Source organism: Notothenia rossii, assembly GCF_949606895.1.
Source record: "Notothenia rossii genome assembly, chromosome: 1".
In the NCBI taxonomy this organism is placed as follows: Eukaryota; Metazoa; Chordata; class Actinopteri; order Perciformes; family Nototheniidae; genus Notothenia; species Notothenia rossii.
In genome coordinates, this window is record NC_136912.1 from 63,998,275 (window position 1) to 64,015,195 (window position 16,921).

Sequence of the window (16,921 nt, forward strand, 5' to 3'; positions counted from 1 at the left end):
TAACTCATGTAAAACATTAGAGTAAAATGTGGCAGAGCTGTAATGAAAAGTTGGAAGCGTGAACATATAAAAGTAAAGGCCTATAGTATACCATAGATAGACTATATATAAATAAGGCCTATACTCTCTTTTATTTGGAGCTCACGCGACCCCATTTTAGCCCATCCATTCGTCTTGTTTAAATATTTTGTAAAAAAATTAATTGTTAAAGTATCCTACTGTCTTGTTCAGATCTTTAGCTGTAGAACAGGAGTTATATCCAGGTAACTTTGTGTGTGGTATTCAGGATTCAGTTCAGATAGTCACCTGTTATCACAACACAGTATGCAATAAAAACCCACTGTGGAAAAAAGGACAATTTGAAAAAAACGTAAAAGAAATACACAATATAACATTTATGAATACAGTTATTTCAAAGTAGTATATTTTAAAAATATTTTTTACATGTGTAATAATGTCTTATTATAATATTGAACACTTGATATCTGAACACAGTCCCAGGGACGGACTCAGCAGAAACAGGAAGGAGGATTAAGACCAGCAGGCGGCAGTGATACAGCTGCAGTCAGACACCACAGAAGAAGAAGGAGAGCTACATGGCTAAGCTAAGTCGGAGTGCTTTTGGGTTTCCCGTTTGTTTTACTGACTGTTAAACTCTGGCTGCTGCTCCAGGATGCTGTTGGTTCTGTCTGAGGAACACAAGGAGCACCTCTCCTTCCTGCCGCAGGTCGACTCCGCAGGTCAGTAGCTGGTCCTGGGTCAGCCCTGGGAGATGACTGTCAGCTGACTGCAGACCTTCATCCGCTGCCTCCAACTGTCATTAAGAAATAAACACTACAGACCTTTCTATAACCTAAGGATCTCAAAGAAGTCTACACAGTTTAAAGCGTCGTTTACGTTATGCTTGCTTCCAGTGTGTAAACGTCTTGAGTGTGTCTAATGTGTTTATTTGAACAAATATGGTTAACATGGTTAATGGATTATATAAAGCCAAAATATTATCTAATTTGCAAACGATTGATTAGCTGACCTAGATTATACCGTCCCAGCGCTTTTTACCTGTTTATTTAAAAGAGAAGCATTTTCCCACTCAAATGTCTTTCAGGTCCTACCTTGTGACTAAATGTCATTAATGATTCAAAGGAAAACTATTTGTATGCAGAAGATGTGTAGGCTACACACGGAGATATGAGTGAGCTCCTTAAATGTGTATCTGCCTCATATTAAAGCTCTTCCTGAAAATCTGTAGTCCAGTCAAAAGTCTTTGAAAGGTAGACCAATTTATCTGAAAAAGTAGTATAGAAGGATAGTTTTATAAAGAAGCATACTGTAGTGTCGGGAAGAAGGAGTCGGAGGCGGAGTATTTAAGATGGATTTCCACTCTTTATTTTCCATCAAGCAATATGGATATCAGACATGTACTCACTCAGTGATGAGAGTCAAGTTAGAGTGCGTTGCTAGCTCTAGCTTGGCAACCTATATCTCCGGTGTTACACTAAACAAGGTCCGTGTACGAACTGTGACCCAAAAGTGAATTATGGTTAATTAGAGTCACCACACAAGCCCCAACAGAATTCACAGATAAACAAAGTCCGTGCGGCGTGGAGGAACAACACGCCGACCCCCTCTACTCCTGAGTATCACGTCAGGGTCACCAGTGTAGTGCCGGGAAGAAGGAGTCGGAGGCGGAGTATTTAAGATGGATTTCCACTCTTTATTTTCCATCAAGCAATAGTGATATCAGACATGTACTCAGTGATGAGAGTCAAGTTAGAGTGCGTTGCTAGCTCTAGCGTGGCAACCTATATCTCCGGTGTTACACTAAACAAGGTCCGTGTAGGAACTGTGACCCAAAAGTGAATTATGGTTAATTAGAGTCACCACAATACTCAAAAATAAAAGCCCCACACATCCGTCTAGCTCCATACTGTGTGCGATTCACCTGTCTGTGATCAACTGGGCCACTCTGTGCCACTGCTATCGAATACGTGTATGTTTAATGTGGGATCCATGGAAGTGTTATTTTGATTCCGATGAGAAGAGTAGATAAATGCATGAAGGGCAGTGACAACAGGAGTTGTAATCTGTTGGCAGTGGTGAGAAGTACATGTTCTCAAGTACTGTACTTAAGTACAATTTAGAGATGTAGTACTTTACTTGAGTATTTCCATGTTATGCTTCTTTGTGATTCTACTCCACTAAAATTCAGAGATAAATAGTGTTTACTCCACTACATTTATTTAATACCTTTAGTTACTTTGTTGAATCAACACTTAAATCTGGGGTTACGTACTGTAACCAGGTTTCTATGAGTATAGGCGCAGCGCTCTAAGGCTATCGCTATTGGGTAATCCCTCCTGCACGTGTGCAGCACTGACAGACTTAATCCACGCCCACCTATGACGTGGGCCCCACCTCCGGGCTCACTTCTGTATCAATAGGAAGTAGGCCCTACCATCTACTCCCACACAACAGCTTTTCTTCAGCTATTCGCGGAGCCAGTGGGGCCCGACCCTTAGATGGCTGCGCCTATACTCATAGAAGCTGGGTTACAGTACGTAACCCCAGTTCTATATCGTATAAGGCTTCGCCCTCTAAGGCTATCGCTATTGGGTTAAGGGCGAAGCAGGATGTAGTCTACGCCCCACTGGTTCCGTCCGTTACCAGAAGCACAAAACACACCTACTCAGTTAATAACCCATGTCCATTTTGCCATGCGTAATGGAGCATCACATTCCCAGGGAATATAGCATTACAAAATGAATATTCTCCATACGGGAAAGAAGGTAGGCTAAATAGGCTACCTGTCATTATAAAAAGTAGAAACCAAAGTCCCACTTGTTAAAACGATCAAAGAGGGGGAAAAGGGCAGCTCTCTAAGTGCCGACAGGCAGGAGAGAGGGCACGCAGTTGAGTCCCTGACATTACTCACTCTGACAGGATACTCAGTACTGAGTGTATCAGAGAGGAATGGGAAACATCCCTCAAATACAAACGAATAAAATAACAGGGGGAAGACCAAGATGCAGCAGTGCAAATGTCCTTCACTGTCATTCCTCCGTGCAACGCCGTAGAGGAGGAAAATCCTCTGGTGCTGTGCGCTTTGATGTTCTCCGGGGGATCCACCCCAGAGGGGACTTACGCCTGTGACACAGCCTCACACAGCCAGTGTGACAGGCGTTGTGCAGACAGAGGCTGCCCTATTGAGCGCTCTCTGTAATGCACAAACAGACGAGCTGCGTAAAGCAGCCGTGCGTGCAATATAGCATGACAGCGTGCGCACGGGACAGAGGAAATGAGATGTGGCTTCTTCCTCTGATGTGTGAGGAGGAGGAAAGAAGCCATCCAAAGTTATCACTCGCTGATCCCAAAACCTACGTGGCAAGATGAAATGGCAGCAGCATGTGTTTTGACCGTGCTATGAGCCAATTCCTGTCCAGCTGGAGGAACGACAGCACGAGGCAGGGGGCCCGTAACGGGGTCCAGGCTTTTCCCTACACACCAAACGGAACATTGTCCATTTGGCTGTGGAGGATGTGTGTTCAGCAGCTGCGCTGATCGCTACTTTGTTGTCTGTTCGAATCAACACATGTTGATTGTACAGCAACGGGGCGAAGTGCTGGCTTACTTTCCATACGGAGAGTAATTCCCGCACGTTTATATGGAGAGACATGTGACCCGGCCACTGTCCCCCCACTGCCTGCGACATGCACGTTCCTCAGCCTGCGAGAGATGTCTGCGAACTGTGTGACGTCACTCTGCTCAGGGGCAGCCCCACTGACGTGGAGATTTTTCCAGTGGGTTAAATCCAAACCCATGGAAGGAGGAATGTACACCATGCGTCTCCTCTGACGCACGGGGTCGATACGCAGGCGAATAAACCACCTCTGGAAGTCTCCTCACTGTGAAGGAGAACCAGGGGGATCACCACGTGACCAGCTGATATCATGCCTAACAGCTGCATCACGGAGAGGGCTGTCACCGCCCCGCGGGGTGTGACGAGCCGGTTTTAAAGACAGCCTGTTTATGCAGCGAACCATGCTGCCTATAACCCACAGGTGTAGGGGCAGCCGGCTTAACCGGTGAGCCTTGATGCTTATTATTATCCATCTGTCCATCGAACACACGCGTCGTCACTCTGAGTAATACTCTGAGAGTGCGCGACATGCTCTGGATGTGCTGTGGTTGTCATGGTGACGAGCCACGTCAGAGCCCTCGCCGCCGTTGCCCGTGAAGCAACCCAAGAGGGGCCCGGTCCGAAAAGGCTGCGAGGGGGCCTCCACACACTGCATCTCACACTGGCTCTCATCCTGTCTCTGTTTAGGAGAAGGCTCGTAAACTGGACATTGAGGCGCGTTTCACGCTCAAACCTGCTGAGGAATGAGCGGAGGTGTGTGCAGTGCTATTTACACAGTGCGTAATAACAGCCCTAGGCTCATTACGACCGTGTGTAGTATAGGCACATCTGGTACAGAGGAAAAACCGTGCTGCCTGCTAACCGACAGGTTAACAGCTGCACCGGAGGAGAGCTGTCACTTTCTCCATTCTCTGCTGTGAGAGTCGCGCTCTCATGCGGGCTGAGTTCAATTCCACTCCCAGTTAATGTCTGGGAGGGAAGTGGACAGCTCTTCTTCCAGTTGATAATGAAAAACCCAGGTTTGACAGTTGAGATACGAGCTGTATCGTCTGAAAAACCGCTTCCTCCCTGGAGCGAGCCAGCCACAGCCGGTCGTCCAGGTAAAATAACACTCGCATCCCCATTCTGAGTAGCTGCTCCAACCGTCTCCACCCACTTTGAAAAAAGTGCGTGGAGCCAGGAATGACAAACGCAGGAATTTGCTGTGTTTCGGGATGATGGTTACGTGGAGGTAAGCATCCTTCAGGACTATGGATGTGAACCTCCCTGGTGAACACACTCCAGCCCCTGTTTGATCGTCAGCATGGGAAAAGGCCATTCCCTTGTTGGACACTGACAGATCGAGGATGGGTCTCATTCCCCCCGCCCCGTCTCCTTCGGGACCAGAAAATAGAGGGAGTTAAAAAAAAACGATTTTCTTCCCCTTGAGGAACCCTGGAGAAAGGCTTTCTTTAACCCGAGTTCCTGCCGCTCTGCACGGAGCGCGAGACACTATTCCTGTGATGACAGGATATCCCGTAGAACTGCGGGGGGGGGGAGAGGCGAACTGCAGAGACTACCCTCTGCCCATCCGCCTGCTCATCCATCTGTCCATCAGACACACGCACCACCACCCTGAGTACCATACAGTACTCTGATAGCGCCGGGTGTACTTTCTCTGGATGTGCTGTGGTTGGTGACAAACCACGCCAGAGCCCTCCACACGCTGCATTTCACACAGGCTCTCGTTATGTCGTCGTTTTGGAGAATACTCGTAAACCGCGCATTCACGCTCAACACCACTAAGGGATGAGCGGAGGTGTGTGCAGTGCTGTCCACACGATGCGTAACAATGGCCCTCCGTGGGCTTATTACGACCGTGGGTAGGAGGTGTGTGAGACAGAGGAAAAATCCATGCTGCCTAAACCCAAAAAGTTTAAGGTAGACGGATTTGAATAGCAAGCCCTGCTGTTTTATTAACCGATAAATTAAAAAACCCAGCCGGCTTAGGCAGCGAGCCATGCTGCCAAGTAACCAATAGGCTATTGGCAGCCGGCTTAACCGGGGAGCCTTGCTGCATATGAACTTCCCTCTGTCCATCTAACACACGCGCCGTCACTCAAGGCGCGAACCTGCTCTGGATGGGCTGTGGTTGTCATGGTGACGAGCCACGCCAGAGCCCTCCAGACGTTGCATTTCACACAGGCTCTCCTTATGTCGCGTTTAGGAGAAGGCTCGTAAACCGGACATTTAAGGTGCGTTTACGCTCAACGCCCCTGAGGGATGAACGGAGGTGTGTGCAGTGCCGTCCACACTGTGATAATGGCACTCGTGGCTCATTACGACCGTGTGTAGGAGGTAGGTTTGGGACAGAGGAAAAAATCAGAGCTGCCTAAAAATCAATAAGTTTTAAAGACAGACGGTTATGCAGCGAGCCATGCTGCCTATAACCGACAGGTTAGGGGCAGCCGGCTTACCCGGTGGGCCTTGCTGCTTATTATTATCCATCTGTCCATCGAACACACGCGTCGCCACTCTGAGTAATACTCTGAGAGCGCACGAAATGTTTTGGATGTGCTGTGGTTGTCATGGTGACGAGCCACGCCAGCGCCCTTGCCGCCGTTGCCCGTGAAGCAGCCCAAGAGGGGCCCGGACCGAAAAGGCTGCGAAGGGGGCCTCCACACAATGCCTCTCACACCGGTTTTCATCCTGTCTCTGTTTAGGAGAAGGCTCGTAAACTGGACATTGAGGCACGTTCACGCTCAAACCTACTGAGGAATGAGCGGAGGTGTGTGCAGTGCTATTCACACAGTGCGTATTAACAGCCCTAGGCTCATTACGACCGTGTGTAGTATAGGCACATCTGGGACAGAGGAAAAACCGTGCTGCTATAACCGACAGGTTAGGAGCATCAGGTTTAAACGTCAAGCCCTGTCTAATAACCGACTGGTTAATTACAGCTGGCTTGTGCCGCGAGCTCTGCTGCCGCGCTAACCAAACGTTACAGCCGGCTCAAACGGTGAGCCCCGCTGTCTGCTAACCGACAGGTAGCAAACAGCTGGCTTATGCACCTCCACACGCTGTATTTTACAGCGGCTCTCATCATGTCGCCGTTTAGGAGAAGACTCGTAAACCGGACATTGAGGTTCACGCTCAAACCTGCTTGAGAAATGAGCCGAGGTGTGTGTAGGAGGCACATATGTGACAAAGGAAACAAACCCGGCCTGTCTAATTAACCGACAGGTTTTAAAGACAGCCGGTTTGAGCCGTGAGCCGGCGTCAGCCCGGCAGCCGAACCTAGGCTCGGGTACCGGGCTGACACCAGACCCCCGCCCCGTCTCCCCCGCCAGAGGAGAGGGAGACAGGGCGGGGGAACCACATGGTGAACCGTGAATGGAGGGGAAGGAGTCGCCTGACTGCTGCCCGCCACTCGGATCCAATAAATAAAGGGCTTGATCCACAGAGTAAGACTCCTGGACCACAAGCATCCTCGGCCGCAGCAGCGAGAGCGTCCGTTCTCCACTGTCTGTGGGCCAGAGGGAGACGGACATAATGAGTGCACGACACCTAGGGAGTGAAAGCCGCGTTTGCGTGCTCTAATCCCCGGCAGGACTCACACGGTGAGCTCCGGTCGTAACTCATATGTCGGGTTGACGCCGGGCCCACGCCTGTTTCCCCCGTCCGGAGGAGAGGGAGGATGGGCCCAGGGGAACCAGGAATGTTTGCTTTTTAGTAAACAGCTCTGAAAAGAGCTTTGTGCCTGACAATGCTTCCGCAACAGAGTGCTGAAGAAAAGTGGGAGTAGATGGTAGGGCCTACTTCCTATTTATACGGAAATGAGCCCGGAGGTGGGGCCCATGTCATACTGTAGGTGGGCGTGGATTAAGTCTGTCAGTGCTGCACACGTGCAGGAGGGATTACCAAATAGCGATAGCCACGGCCCGTCTACACTACAGGCATGAAAAAATCTTGGAGCTGGGCGTGTCTGAAGCTTGGCGATTTTTTGCGAGCAACCAATCACATGAATCTCCCGCCCCCGACATACAAAGCAATAGCAATATTAAAACGAAGTAAACTGGATATAAACTCTCCAAACAGGCGAAAAAACGATCAGTTTCACCCACTGTCTCTGCCACCTCCCTCCATGCCTGGTTCCTCCGGTTTGTATCCCGGTAAATAGTTCCGGTCGTAAAGAACCGGGTGATTTGCTACCCTAATATCTCGTTTGGAATATGAGGAAATGAACTGCGGTCTGGCTCTCCCAGCTTGCACGCGGTTTGATTGGCTGCGCTTGCACTGGCGGGATTTGCATAAACGGGATTTCATTGGCTGATGCCAAGCATCGAGCCTCAAAAGTTGAACATTGTTCAACTTTTGATGCCGATAGATGCTCGTGATGCTTGCAAAGCCATGCCATGCTCCCCACAATGCAGTTCGGCGAAGATTAAAAATCTTCTACGTCACCCCATTCAAGTGAATGGGCGAAGCGTTGAAAGCATTTTTTGATGCCTGTAGTGTAGACGTACCGTAACATTTTGAATGCAGGACTTTTACTTGTATTACGGCCCGTCTACACTACAGGCATGAAAAAATCTTGAAGCTGGGCGTGTCTGAAGCTTGGCGATTTTTTGCGAGCAACCAATCACATGAATCTCCCGCCCCCGACATACAAAGCAATAGCAATGTTAAAACGAAGTAAACTGGATATAAACTCTCCAAACAGGCGAAAAAACGACCAGTTTCACCCACTGTTTCTGCCACCTCCCTCCATGCCTGGTTCCTCCGGTTTGTATCCCGGTAAATAGTTCCGGTCGTAAAGAACCGGGTGATTTGCTACCGTCATATCTCGTTTGGAATATGAGGAAATGAACTGCGGTCTGGCTTCCCCAGCTTGCACGCGGTTTGATTGGCTGCGCTTGCACTGGCGGGATTTGCATAAACGGGATTTGCATAAACGGGATTTCATTGGCTGATGCCAAGCATCGAGCCTCAAAAGTTGAACATTGTTCAACTTTTGATGCCGATAGATGCTCGTGATGCTTGCAAAGCCATGCCATGCTCCCCACAATGCAGTTCGGCGAAGATTCAAAATCTTCTACGTCACCCCATTCAAGTGAATGGGCGAAGCGTTGAAAGCATTTTTTGATGACTGTAGTGTAGACGTACCGTTATACTCTAAGCATGTGGCTAACACCAGGGGAGCACTGGCTGCTTATTTTTTTCACTGCTTCATAATTGAACAACACTGTTGTAAAATAACAACGTGAAATATGTACTTTCTACTATCAACAACTGTTATTACTGGCTGTTACTCATTCATTTTTTTTAATCAAACTTCATGTTTATTTACTTAATAATGCTTCTATGTACCTACCTTGAATGTGTTCTCATTTCATTTTAATTTATTATATATTTTATTATTTATTACAAATTGTATTTGTGATTTCTGATTCTGAATTGACACTTTAGTGCAGTGACAAAATGCATCCTTGTGTTTCTTTCCTCAGTGGTTGGGGAGTTTGGTCGCATAACGCTGGAGTTCTTGAGGAGAGGAACCAGTCCTAAGATCTATGAGGTGGCAGCAAGTAAGAACACAGCTTTCATCACATCTTCCTTAGTAAACAGCTCATTGGTCCACAGAGACACTACTCTGTAGGCAGCAGTGCACATTGTCATTTAGACAAACTGTATAAACAGGATTTATTAATGATGTTTTATAGTTTCATTAACATGGAGCTTTACCCAAATGCTCATTGCTTCTGGGTAAAAATACTTATTGACCCACTGCTTGCAGGGAAGCTGGGTGTTTCTGTGGAAATGGTGCAGCATGGAGTGGAAGGCCTGATGTTCCTGATGACAGAGAGCTCCAAACACATGGTGACTCACACACACTCTGTTTCTCATTGTCTAATACATGTCAATGCGCTTGATGTCAGTTGGCAAGGCTTTTTCAAGCTACAACATGTAACATTATGTGGGCCATTATTTCTGAGTTGATAGAGGTATCTTTTTGCTGTGTGTCTATTTTTGGGTGTGTAGATTTCTGAAGTGGATTTCCTGGACTCTGTGCTGGTCTTGGGTTTCAGTGAGGAGCTAAACCAGATCCTCTTACAGGTGACTTTACTGTGTGTGTGATAGGTGTGTGATGAGCAGCAGAGTTTTAAACTTTGAATGAAAATGCTCTTCTGTATGTTGCAGCTCTACCTTCAGCACCACGCTCACATCCGCAGCATCCTGAGTCAGCTGCCCTCCAACCAGCCAGCCTACCACAACCTGGAGTGGAGACTGGATGTACAGGTATGTATTTGTTTCTTTGCATTAGCCCAATCATCAGATTATCTCTCTCTTTGTCCTGATTCATTTATATGAAAACCTGTCCGAAAATGAGCTGATCAGATTTTGGCGACTTTGTGTTGTCAGAATGTTCTTTTGGATTGTGCAACCATTAGCCAATAACCAACCAAGGAAACACCCACCTTATCATCTGCATCTCCTCCTAGAGCAGCATTGTGTTTTTTTAAACCAATCCCTTCGCAGGGGGGCGTGGCAGTTAATTTGTATTTAGAGCTACAGATACAGAATCTGCACTTTTTGTCAGCACATTATTCAATATAATGTTATGTTTGACATTTCTTGTGCATTTCTTCGGTGGGATACTTTCAAAATCTAACTTACTCTAACTTCAATCATTTACTGAGACCTCAGCACCATCAGAACTTGTGTGACTGCCACTATGAAATAGTGAAAAGGCGGATCAGAAACACTTCGGCCTTAATAACACAACCAATTTATTTAAAACCTGTTTGGTTTTTAAATATATATGAATGTCCGAGCTTTAGAAATAGCGCAAGTATCCTTAGCCTGATGAAATTAGCTCAGCGCTAAAAGACGGCTAGCAGCTAATGTCTATATGAAGTGGTATTTTGGGCACTGGTTTTGATTGAACTTCTTCTTCTTCCATATTTTTCTCTGGTTTCCCTAACTTCTTCCGGCAGTTGGCGAGTCGTGCAGTCCGTCAGCAGGTGGTTCCCATGCTGACGCTGCGTCTGCTCCTGAGTGGGGTTGGTGACGGAGTCTGTGCCCGCAGAGGGAAGGTTCTCCAGACGGACCCCAGCACCCTCCTGCACCTCATCTCCACACTGGAGGCCGCTCTGGCTGCCATGAAATCCAGCCACGCTCGGCGCATATTTCGCAACATTAAATAACCCCCCTGGTTCGTTTTGTGTGTAGCCTGTGCACATCACATTACTGCCTCTCCACCTGGGAGTCTTGCCGGGCAGCTCCTGGATGGTAAAAGAGGCCTACTTCCATCAGACTGCTGGCTTTATTGCTCTGGGGTCACATGAGCCTGATGCTATAGACTGTATTGTATACAAGGATTCTACAGTGCTGCTGATATTGTTTTATCAGTTTGAGATGACATGAAAAGACTTTTGGTTGGCCAAAGCCAACAGTGAAGAGGCAGAAAGGCCTTGACTTCCATCTGTATTAACATGACTGGAAGTACTGTATGTTTCAGCACAGCGGAGCCGTTGATTGATCTGTATTCAATAAATGTTTGTATTTTCAATAACAATGTCTACGAACCATTTATAACATGTTAAAAAAGGGTTGAGGAAAAAATAAATCGCTGGTGTCATTAGCTATTTGTACTGTTTCCACGCATACAATGATATTGATCGATATCTTGTTGCGTATGAGTGTGAGTAACCCATGCCTATGTTGATATTCCTCATAGGGACCCATCTGCCAATAGTATTATCATTCTCGGAACAGGTCACACTAAAATCTAAAATAAATGTTTTTGCTTTTACCTGTAGCGTTTGATTAATCTAGATTTTTTTGGTGAGTTGCCTGATGTTGGAAATATTAGTGATTGTCTGTCTTCTCTCCAATATGATGGAACTAGATGGCACATGCTTTTTCCTGCTCAAAGCCAAAACAATTACCAAATAATAACCCAGTTCAATAATAATAATAATAATAATTCAATAATTATAAATAAATTATATAAAACACGTTTAAAACCTACAAACGGTATGTTAGGTAGTTATCGGATAATATACATTAAAATAGTAATGCAAGTGCACACAGTTTATTAAATGATCATAAAAGGATACAAACAGATTTAAAATAAATTAAAAATCCTAACCCTGAATACTTTCAGATTTGGCTATCGAGACATCCAGAGAAAAGAAGTGCCCATTAACGCACTGATCAATAAAACATAGCACAGATGGTGTGGTGTGCAGAGGAAGAGGAAGCAGCCCGGTGTCAGGCATCAGCTGACCGCCTCAGCCCTACAGGAAGTCGGTTGGCTAATTCAACATGGCTGCTGTCTGCGAATAGAGGAGGAGTAGTCCAGGCTATGAAACAGTCCGGTTTCTGACTCGGTTCCGTGTGTTAGCTGCTATCGACGCTGCTCCGACATGGCCCAATGTGTTCAGTCTGTGCAGGAGTTCGTCCAGGACTCGTTTGTTCCCATGGTGGCCGTCTTGTGTAGTGAAGAGGCGGAGAGAGTGACTCGCAAGAACAACCTGAGTTTCGCTGAGCTGCTGCGGCCTTTCTGCAGACTAACGTCCGAAGGTAAGGGAGAATGTTTACCAAGAGTGTCCGTCTCACACGAAGCTAGCGTCTTTAGCCTGTTGACATTAGCTCAGCGCTAGCAGGCGGCTAGCAGCGGTGTTGACCAAGTGGAGGGGATGAAGTCCAGACTGACACCTGAGAGGGCCGACTGACGGACACCTGAGCTCGGAGCTTCTGGAAGACACACAGCTAACATGTCTGCTGTTCTTCTTCTTCCATTATCAAGAAATAACTTGACTATTCAGGCACATTATTGGCTTATAGGCTTGAGTTGCAGGCTACTTCCACAGAGCCAAGTCAACCGTGGTGACACAAACCACTGTCAACAGGAAGACAGAACAGGACACAGGAACATACACTCCCATGAACTCACATTATTCACATGTTATCAGAACAAATACTTACTACACAACACGTGTTTTATCACGTTATTACAATGCTATGCAACCTTTAACCTTAATTATCTCACTTTAACAATTAGAGGGGCTACAGTTATCAAGTAAGGTTGCATTCATGTCAGTCAGTATGTAAATGAGCTGGGACTGGCCCTTCACATTAAAGACACTCTAAAACATGAATCAATAATCAAAATGTAGAAGGAGGATAATGAAAATCTTGAATCTGTCTGGGTTTTACCTCTGGTGTAATTTTGAAATATTTGTGTTGCTTTATAATACATTAAGATGTTCGTATGCAGTCCTTACGCACCATTTGTAATATAAACTGGTTATATAATAGTAATTACAACTATATACATATTCACCCTCTCTGAATCATCCTGAAGCTTTCCTTTGCATGACATCTGAGCAAGTCAGGATCAACTTAGACAGAAACTGAACCTGCTGATGGATTAAGCGCAGGTTTAAATTACATACACAATTACATTACATGTAAGACGCTTTTATCAAAAGCGGCTTACATACTCAATACTATGGGCAATCCCCACAGGAGCAATTTGGGGTGAAGTGTCTTGCCCAGGGACACAGCGACATGCTGACTGCAGTGGGGTTTGAACCTGTGCCCCCCTGATCCATACACCAACGCTCTAATCCACTGCGCCACAGCCTCCTGGTTTACTTGCAGGCTGCAAACCCCCCCATAAATCAACATAAGAACATGGCTTTTTTTTGGTAATATTACTCAGGATGTCTAAAGTAGAATTGCCATAAAGAAAAGAATTGCTTCGGAGAACCGGTTTTACTGCTCATGTAATATGTTAATTTATTTGTCATCTCAGAGTAAAAGACCAACTTTTTACGACTACGCAGTAAAACATGGATATTACAGTATATAATGTAGTATTCAATATTTAATTATACTGACTTTTAGTATAATTAGGATACATTAATTATGGTCCATGGAATTAAAGGAAGACATGCTGCCTAGAGTTTTAAAAATGTAAATAGCCTGCATAACCAGAGGGGCCGTATTATGCTCATGTTCCTGTTCATTTGTGTATTTTGTGCCTCTAATGTGACATGTTTTCATGCTTTAATTTTCAAAAAGTGCTTTATTTTAATCAGTCTAGCCCAGTCTGCTCTGATTGGTTATGGTTAACTAACCCAGTTCCTTTGTGATTTGTCAACCTTTTACAGATGTCCCGCCCCTTAGCCAATCACGTACAATGTGTTTGAGCGTTATCCAATGGAAGCATGAGTGTTACATAGCGTGATGCCACCATGTCACGGAAGTAAACAAAGGCCTACAATGGAGGCGTTTCTGGCAGGGGGGGTGGTGTGTGTGTGGGAGACAAACTCCCTCTGGAGGGAACACAGGGATTTTAGCCTTTTTAACCCCAACAACAACAACAAATACATGTCTTGTCTTCCTCTTTTCTAGGTCATATCCGGGACCCCAATAACCAGGTCCAGGTTGTGAAAAATCTGCGAATCTGTGTGAACAACGTGGTGACAAACCTAAACTCCCCATCTACCTTCAGCCCCGCCCAGCGCCGTATGCTCAATGAAGTGGTATTATCCTGCCAGCCACAAGAGGGCGCTGCCACTAACGTGATCACTGCGGGAGACTACGACCTCAACTTCAGTGGTAAGACAAAGCTGGTATTATAGTAGACACTTTCAATATTTTGCGATTTAGTTGAGATCTTTCTTTCAATATGAGAATCACTTACAGGCTTCCGAAGAGAAGTGCACACTCTTTTAATTGATTTTTGATTGATTGTTAATTGATTATTCCTGTGTTGTAATAGTGGGAGATTGCAATGGTAATATTGAAAAACCTAAAGATGGTAGTGCTAAATAACTTTCATCCTAACCACGTTTGGGCTGGATGTTACATATCCAACACATTGTAAAAATCAAGTTCTATCTATTTCCAAAGATCAACATATTTTTAAGGTTGTGGTGACTGTTGTTGCCCCTTCAGATTATTACAGCATTTTAAAACGGCAATAATCCGACAGCGCTTAATCAATAAAAACAAAACTTTTGATCCAAATGTAATGGATTTTTTTTACATTGCCCCCATTAAGATCACAGTTGTCACTGGTAAGAAAAACGCCCCATGGAAGAATGCTGCAGAGCTAATATCTCAAAAAAGAGATTGTAAAAAGTCAGAAACCAGGCTCATTATAGGCGCTTTCACACCAAGTACTTTGCCGTACTTAGTTCCAAGTGCTTAGTTCATCGGAACTCTGACGTCACTTCTTCTGCTTTGGGTTTACTGGCAGGCTGCAAACAACTTCACGGCGCATACGGCCACCCGCAGTCCCCGGCCGGAAGTCCCCGGAGTTGGGGACTGGCTTCAGTAGAAGCTGCTGGGAGCTGCTGGGACTCCCAGCAGCTAGTGTGAAGGAAAAGTACTCCGGTGTGAAAGCGCCTTATGATACATCTGGAGAGAGGCTTTGCATCTATAAAGTGCCAGGCAATCCTTATTCTTTGAAATCAGTAATGTACTAAGTTACAGTGTTCTACAGACTGACAAGCCCCTCAATATTAGTCCCTCCTAACCTGTTATCTGCCAAGTCATTCAATGATGTTGCTTTTTTTTGTTAAACAAAGCTACAAATAAGAACATTTTTCAGCTCCTCTGGTTAAAAAGCTATATCATCTCTGTCTCTGCAGAAATGTTCAGCCTCTAGATAAAGTAACCTGTGCATAAATAGTATGAAAACTTTAGGCGTACCACCTGCTGTCCCTTGAGGTAATTGATGGATTTAACCCTGTTTTGGCATCGTTGCAGCTTGTGAATTATTTTGGCAGTAGCGATCATAGTTCTTTTCTCAATCATTGCATACCGTCTTTCACGTTGTGCGTTGTGGAGGAGGTGTTGGGAACTTTCTGGAACAATAACGTAAACAAACGATGACGTCTGAAACATTGCCTTGTAACATGGAACATTTCATGGACCAAGGCATAGGACTTGCAATGGAACAGGTTGTTGAACACGTCATGGTACACGTCATGGAACAATGCATGGAACAAGGCATGCAATACACCATGGTGAACAGTGGTACACTACACAATCGTTCTTGTCATGTAACAAGGCATGGAACATGGCTTAAACACACCATGGGACACACCATGGAACCTGCCATGCAACACATGTAACAAGCAATGGAACTTATCACAGAACATGCCATGGTACACAAGGAAACAAGCCATGGAACAAGGCATGGAACTCGCCTTATAACACGCCATGGAGCACATCATGGTACAGGCCATGGTTAGCACAATGGTACACGCCATTCTCCAAGCCATGGAACATGCCATCAAACACGTCAAGTAACATGCCATTGAACCGATGGTTTCACTAATGAATTAACTTTAAATACTTTTGTCAACAGGTTATACAGCACTCAACTACAGAGAGCAGTTCCAAACCCCCGGGCATTTCACTAACTTCTAGTTTTCATCATCACCGCTCTGTGTACACAACAGCAACAGCACATCAATTTCATTGCATTTTAGTAAAGCACTTAAGTTGAGCTAAATGCTTTGGTGTTGCCAGTAAGATGTATGACATTAATAGATGATCAAAGATCAGAGATTGTATTTCAGAACGTGTAAAGTATCAAAATAATTGATTTGGGAAAATTAGGACAACAGGTGCTCTGCAGTGTGTTGGCACAGGGATTTATATTGTCCATAATATTTCTCCAATTTATTGTTAACACTTGAGTTGATATTTGCCTATGCATATAGATGCATTACAATGAAAATAACTGAATACAATTAATTTAAGTCGTCCTCATTTGTCTACATCAAATGAGCACACACTTACAGTTTGACCTCAAAATAAAGACCAGCTCGACCTTACACACAAATTGTACTCTTCCTGTATTGATCAATAAACTGAACTACAAAAATTCAAAAATGTATGCAATCATACTACAATACTATAATGACATTAAATGAAACTCCCTGTTTTCTCTCGTGATTATCTGTAAATTCTGTAAATGAAGAGACCATAAATGAAATGGGATGTTGCTAACATTAGCGCTGGCTGTCTGCTTCCACCTATCAGATCACTCTCTTAAAGCTAGCCTCCCCTGGTACAGTGCCTGGAGAGAAACACTGTCGGAAGTCAGCACCTCCCAGCACTACACAGGTATCACTATCTCCTGGCTGATGTGTGTGTAGCTATAGCCCTCTCAGGTATCACTGTTTCCTGGCTGGTGTGTGTGTAGAGATAGTCCTCTGAGTTTTCTCTTCCTCTAGTTTCTAGTTCACTGTCTCTCTGCTGTTTACCTTGTGGTGG

At 45.3% G+C, this 16,921-nt stretch overlaps 2 protein-coding genes across 5 annotated transcripts in view; both read left to right on the forward strand.

Annotated features, from left to right (window-relative positions):
- Nucleotides 1-533: 533 nt before the first annotated feature.
- Nucleotides 534-11,429, forward strand: commd2 (COMM domain containing 2). Its single transcript, XM_079648013.1, has 6 exons — nucleotides 534-740; nucleotides 9,124-9,201; nucleotides 9,411-9,493; nucleotides 9,656-9,730; nucleotides 9,815-9,913; nucleotides 10,612-11,429. The coding sequence occupies exons 1-6, from the start codon at nucleotides 674-676 to the stop codon at nucleotides 10,819-10,821; spliced, it is 612 nt and encodes a 203-aa protein (XP_079504139.1). The 5' UTR covers nucleotides 534-673; the 3' UTR covers nucleotides 10,822-11,429.
- Nucleotides 11,430-11,859: 430 nt separating this feature from the next.
- The window catches only part of trappc8 (trafficking protein particle complex subunit 8), a 29,216-nt gene continuing 24,154 nt past the window's right edge, over nucleotides 11,860-16,921 (forward strand). For 3 of the 4 annotated variants that reach the window (XM_079642222.1, XM_079642223.1, XM_079642224.1), the window contains exons 1-3: nucleotides 11,860-12,202; nucleotides 14,042-14,248; nucleotides 16,688-16,771. In XM_079642222.1, coding sequence (XP_079498348.1) covers nucleotides 12,046-12,202; nucleotides 14,042-14,248; nucleotides 16,688-16,771 — 448 coding nt within the window. In that variant the 5' untranslated portion in view covers nucleotides 11,860-12,045. The remainder of the gene's footprint in view (nucleotides 12,203-14,041; nucleotides 14,249-16,687; nucleotides 16,772-16,921) is intronic. The other variant, XM_079642225.1, reaches the window with a different exon arrangement.

What these genes read in the sequence shown, in the direction of transcription:
- commd2 (XM_079648013.1), top strand. Translation starts at nt 674, where the DNA reads ATGCTGTTGGTTCTGTCTGAGGAACACAAGGAGCACCTCTCCTTCCTG. An exon ending in CAGAGAGCTCCAAACACATG is followed by an intron (nt 9,494 to 9,655) that starts GTGACTCACACA and finishes TTGGGTGTGTAG; the next exon opens with ATTTCTGAAGTGGATTTCCT. An exon ending in AGTGGAGACTGGATGTACAG is followed by an intron (nt 9,914 to 10,611) that starts GTATGTATTTGT and finishes TTCTTCCGGCAG; the next exon opens with TTGGCGAGTCGTGCAGTCCG.